Source organism: Poecilia reticulata, chromosome 21 (assembly GCF_904066995.2).
Source record: "Poecilia reticulata chromosome 21, P_reticulata-male-v2, whole genome shotgun sequence".
Classification (NCBI taxonomy): Eukaryota; Metazoa; Chordata; class Actinopteri; order Cyprinodontiformes; family Poeciliidae; genus Poecilia; species Poecilia reticulata.
Window position 1 is genome coordinate 7,248,570 of NC_088850.1, and position 4,369 is coordinate 7,252,938.

The 4,369-nt window shown below is 37.5% G+C and overlaps 1 protein-coding gene across 3 annotated transcripts; it reads left to right on the forward strand.

Moving 5' to 3' along the window:
- Nucleotides 1-54: 54 nt before the first annotated feature.
- On the forward strand, nt 55-3,290 carry bpnt1 (bisphosphate nucleotidase 1). Of its 3 annotated transcripts, none has more exons than XM_081602377.1 (10): nt 55-322; nt 1,156-1,292; nt 1,421-1,525; nt 1,614-1,721; nt 1,846-1,894; nt 2,186-2,263; nt 2,383-2,474; nt 2,557-2,754; nt 2,857-2,962; nt 3,064-3,290. In XM_081602377.1, exons 2-10 carry the CDS (start codon nt 1,173-1,175, stop codon nt 3,213-3,215), a joined length of 1,008 nt encoding a protein of 335 aa, XP_081458503.1. In that variant the 5' UTR covers nt 55-322; nt 1,156-1,172; the 3' UTR covers nt 3,216-3,290. The 3 variants fall into 3 exon arrangements, with proteins under 3 accessions (XP_081458503.1, XP_008395657.2, XP_008395659.2); XM_008397435.2 differs by having other exon boundaries at nt 57-352; XM_008397437.2 differs by lacking the exon at nt 2,186-2,263 and having other exon boundaries at nt 58-352.
- Nucleotides 3,291-4,369: the final 1,079 nt, after the last annotated feature.

Below are 4,369 nucleotides of genomic sequence, written 5' to 3' on the forward strand. Positions count from 1 at the left end.
GGTGGCGGTAAAGTACCGTAATGTTGTTTGCCAGGCGTCATTAAAGACCGCAATAAGAGGAAGAAGAAGATAGTTCACTCCAATCTACTTCCGCGTTGGTCCAAATGCAGCTCTACAAGTACATGTTTACCTTTCACTTGAAAAATGCGTTACTGAAAGATTTGCATTATACTTAGTTACAACAGTTAACTTTTTAAAAGCTTGTTAAAAGCCTCCCCCTGGTCTAACGTAGTTCATATTAAGCCGTTGCATTGCTGGGGAACTCAAAGTACAGTTAATTGTCCATTTCCAGTCAAAGATCTGATGCCTTCATAAAACTGAGGTGCGGCAACTACTTCTATTTTCTTCACCAGTAAGTAATGACCCCGTTACGAAACACAATCTATAATCATTGTTTTGTTTATTCTAAATATTTCCAATTTAGTATTTCTCGAATGTAAGTTAGTAACTTTCACTCATAGCCATGGAGTTTACATGGTTAACCAGTTAGCTGAACTAACAGATCTAGAATCCCAGATTAAGAACCCGTTCTCAAACCGTGCCGTTTTCAGAGGAAACATTCGGTTGTTTTATGTAAATGTACAGTACAAACACAACAAAACTTTTCCATTTTCACCAGAAATTGTTGTCGCGTAAAAAGGGCCTAACTGTCTAATCTATATATCTAAAGTTAACGAATGAAAAATGGTTTGTAGTGCTGATACAAGCACTAGCATGTAACACATATCTGGTTAATTTGGTTGTATTGTTTGCATAAATGCACAGTACAATCCTTCATGTGGGCCTATTTGTTAGGTAATGACCATATCTGTGTGTATTGCCTTCAGACAACAAGCAGTTGTATAGATAAATGTTTATTAGAGCAGGATCAATGTTCAACAGAGAAAATAATTACAAGCAGTTATGTGGTGTTTGAGTAGCCCATGCTTGCCAAATTTAGACTTTTGATGTGTTTGTTAGATGCTAAGGTTTCTTTTCCTCTTTAATGGCACTGCTTACTTAACTAGTATTTTTTAAAATACAATTTTGCCATTACTTCTGCTATATAGCTGTCTGAAGGTATATTAAAGTTTTTGTTTTTCATGATAAAATATTCAAATATCAAGCAAAACTATTCTGAATATGCCTCATCTCTGTTTCCTTACTGTTTTCTAGCGATCAACTAATTAAAAATGTCTGGCAATCCTGCTGTGGTTATGCGGCTGGTGGCGTCCGCCTACTCAGTCGCTGAAAAGGCCGGGGCCATAGTAAGGAAGGTGCTTCACAGTGGAGAGCTTGGCATTGTTGAAAAGGTGTGGCATGTCTGCATTTACTTTTTAAAGTCAGATCAGTAGAAGAAAAAAAAAAACATGTTTTCTTTAGCAGAATTGAATTAATTTTAAGCATTTATGACGAATATATATTTGCACCTTTTGCACAGACAGGAGCCAACGATCTGCAGACGCTCGCGGACCGACTTGCACAGAAAAGCATCTGTGCTTCACTGTCCAGACGTTTCCCCAAGGTCGCCATCATTGGAGAGGAGGTAACTGGATGTGCAGCTTCATTTAGAAAACATGCACTGATCAGACTAAATCAGCTACTCAAAATGTCTGTTAATTACCTGATTACAGGATCTTCCATGTGAGGAGGTCCAGGAGGACATGCTTGAGAATGGCCAGGCAGAGGAAATCCTTCAGAAGAGCTGTCCAAAAGAGTATGAAGCACTAAAAGAAGAAGAGGTAACTACAGACAAATAAATAATGAAATCCTTTTTATGATTATTATTGTTATTGTGCATACATGTGAGAGCCTTATCCATAAGTGTGAACATGCTTAATTGGAATATGTTTGTGTTAATCTCAGCTAGTTGTTTGGGTTGATCCCCTTGATGGCACCAAAGAATACACTGAAGGTAAAGCATGTGTTCAAAAAAATCTGTGCTCTCAGCTTGAGCTTTCAGTTTTCTTAATAATATGATACAGCTTGCAAAGATATATAGCAAATACATAGTACCACAGCTTGCACCTAAACTTAACCTCTCAGCATGGATTTCATGTTTGTTTTTGTTGCAGATTAGTCTTTGCGCGCCAGTTTTCTTTCCCTGCTTCACCGTCACTTTTACAGTGTTTGTGTTCCTCCTTTTGTGCGTCCCTGGGCTTTTCTCCTCTCGTCCTCTTTCTTGTCCTCTCTTTGCTGCCTTCAGCCTCAAGTTGTCTCCATCTACAAGCTGTTGACCAGAAACCACACAAAGAGTTGGACAAGACTCACAGCACAGCTATCCGTACGGCAGTGTAGACAGAGCACTTTTAATGGCCACTTCAGAATTATTTGCCAATGATAGAAAGGGTGATAGAATAGCTTATTTTCTTCAAATAACATTCCTCCTGTTTCTGGACTTAGGGCTACTGGACAACGTGACAGTTCTCATTGGCATTGCATATGGAGGCAGAGCAATTGCAGGCGTCATCAACCAGCCATTCTACAATTACCAGGTTCAAACCAAACTACAAATTGTCCGCAGCTTTGCTTGAAAAGGCGCCATCAGTAGGTTATTTTTGACGGTTTTCTCTCCAGCTTGGATCAGGAGCTGCTTTGGGGAGAACAATATGGGGAGTTCTCGGATTGGGCGCCTTCGGGTTCCAGTTGCAGGAAGTTCCAGCCGATAAGCGAATTGTCACCACCACCCGTTCCCATAGCAACAAGACGGTAACGGACTGCGTGAACGCCATGGAGCCTCACGACGTTATAAGAGTCGGAGGTGCTGGAAACAAGGTGAGGTGGATTTGGAGACACAGTGCTTTTACTACACTAGTGAAACTTTTAGATGTGGGCTGTATTTCAATCACTCCTGTTCACTGACTCCACACTTTGCAGATAATCCAGCTAATTGAAGGGAAAGCATCTGCTTATGTGTTTGCCAGTGCAGGCTGCAAGAAATGGGATACATGTGGTCCCGAGGCAATCCTGCATGCCGTCGGAGGTAAAACTCTTAAAGTTTACGGAATGAAAAAATGTTTATCTTTCACCAGATTGACTCTTAAGGTGAAATGATGTCATCTTTTTTTGTTTTTCCTCATGCAGGAAAGCTGACTGACATGTTTGGGAATCCTTACCATTATAACGCAGAGATAAAGCACATGAACTCTGCTGGGGTTCTCGCTACACTACGCAACCATGATTACTACGTCAGCAGAGTTCCACAGTCTGTGCTGCAAGCGCTGAAGTCAGATTGAGTTCGGTCACGATGTGCCTCTGGTGTAGAGATGGTCTTGGTCTTTCTTTGTGTATTAAATTGCTATGACACTGTTTATTACTTGTTATTGTTGCAGTAATCTCCTTCTTTTTGACAAGTATTATTATTTAAATCATATATTAATTGTTATTAACAATTCAGCAGTAAAAACTAGCCATCTAACCAACCTGGCCTTAAGTGAAAAAGTAGCTGGTTCCAACAGCTGGTTGTGGAACAGTTATATCAAGAACTTCCATCATATGTTTGCAGTAATTTGGCAATTTATCTTTTATATTGTGGTGAAGGAATCTTAACTGGACGTAGAGACAAAACATGACTTCACTCCTGTGACTGAAACTTTTTTTTATTCTGATGGCATTATTATTGTCTGAGAAAATATATTTTTGTAATATGTTTTTGCTGTTTTTGGTTGCAGAATACATTCACCAACTGCTGCTTTCCAAATAAATTATAGTAACCAGAGCAACATGTAGAGGAAACAGACTTAATGATTTTATTCTATCATTTTAATAAACTGCCAAGTCATAAAAGGTGCCAAAATTAACTCTTTAAAACTTGCAAATATTTGATTGTTGCCTTTTTTGCCAATATGAATCCAACATTTTTGTGAGAATTTATCCGTTTGTGAGCCTCTTATAACACCTGATTAAAATAGACAAATACTTGATTACATTTAGGAATATATTTTGTATTTTAATCAGGTAAAACAAATCTAATAAATATAGTTAGTCATTTGTCTGATGTATTTAACAATAAACAAATTTACACAAATTTTTGTTTTCCTCTTATTTGTCATAAATGCCAAATAAAAAACAGATTTAAACATAAGACTGTTGGTGTGCTTTCTTGTGTTTTCAGTTAGTATAAAAATATAAAGTTTGATAACAGAAAATGGTTTTTTTTATAAATGGAAAAAATAATTTTATAAATGTATGTAAATTTATACCAGGTTATACTACAGCAGGTTATGATTTTTGGATATTCATTTGTAGATCAGCTTTGCCCATAAGTTTGTGTCTTAGTCAACACAAATATTAAAATACAAAGTTAAAATTATCTAAAGGTGTTGATAAAGCTTTTTAATGAAGAACCAACTCAAACTTTGCAGGTTAAAGAGAAATAAAACCAACACAG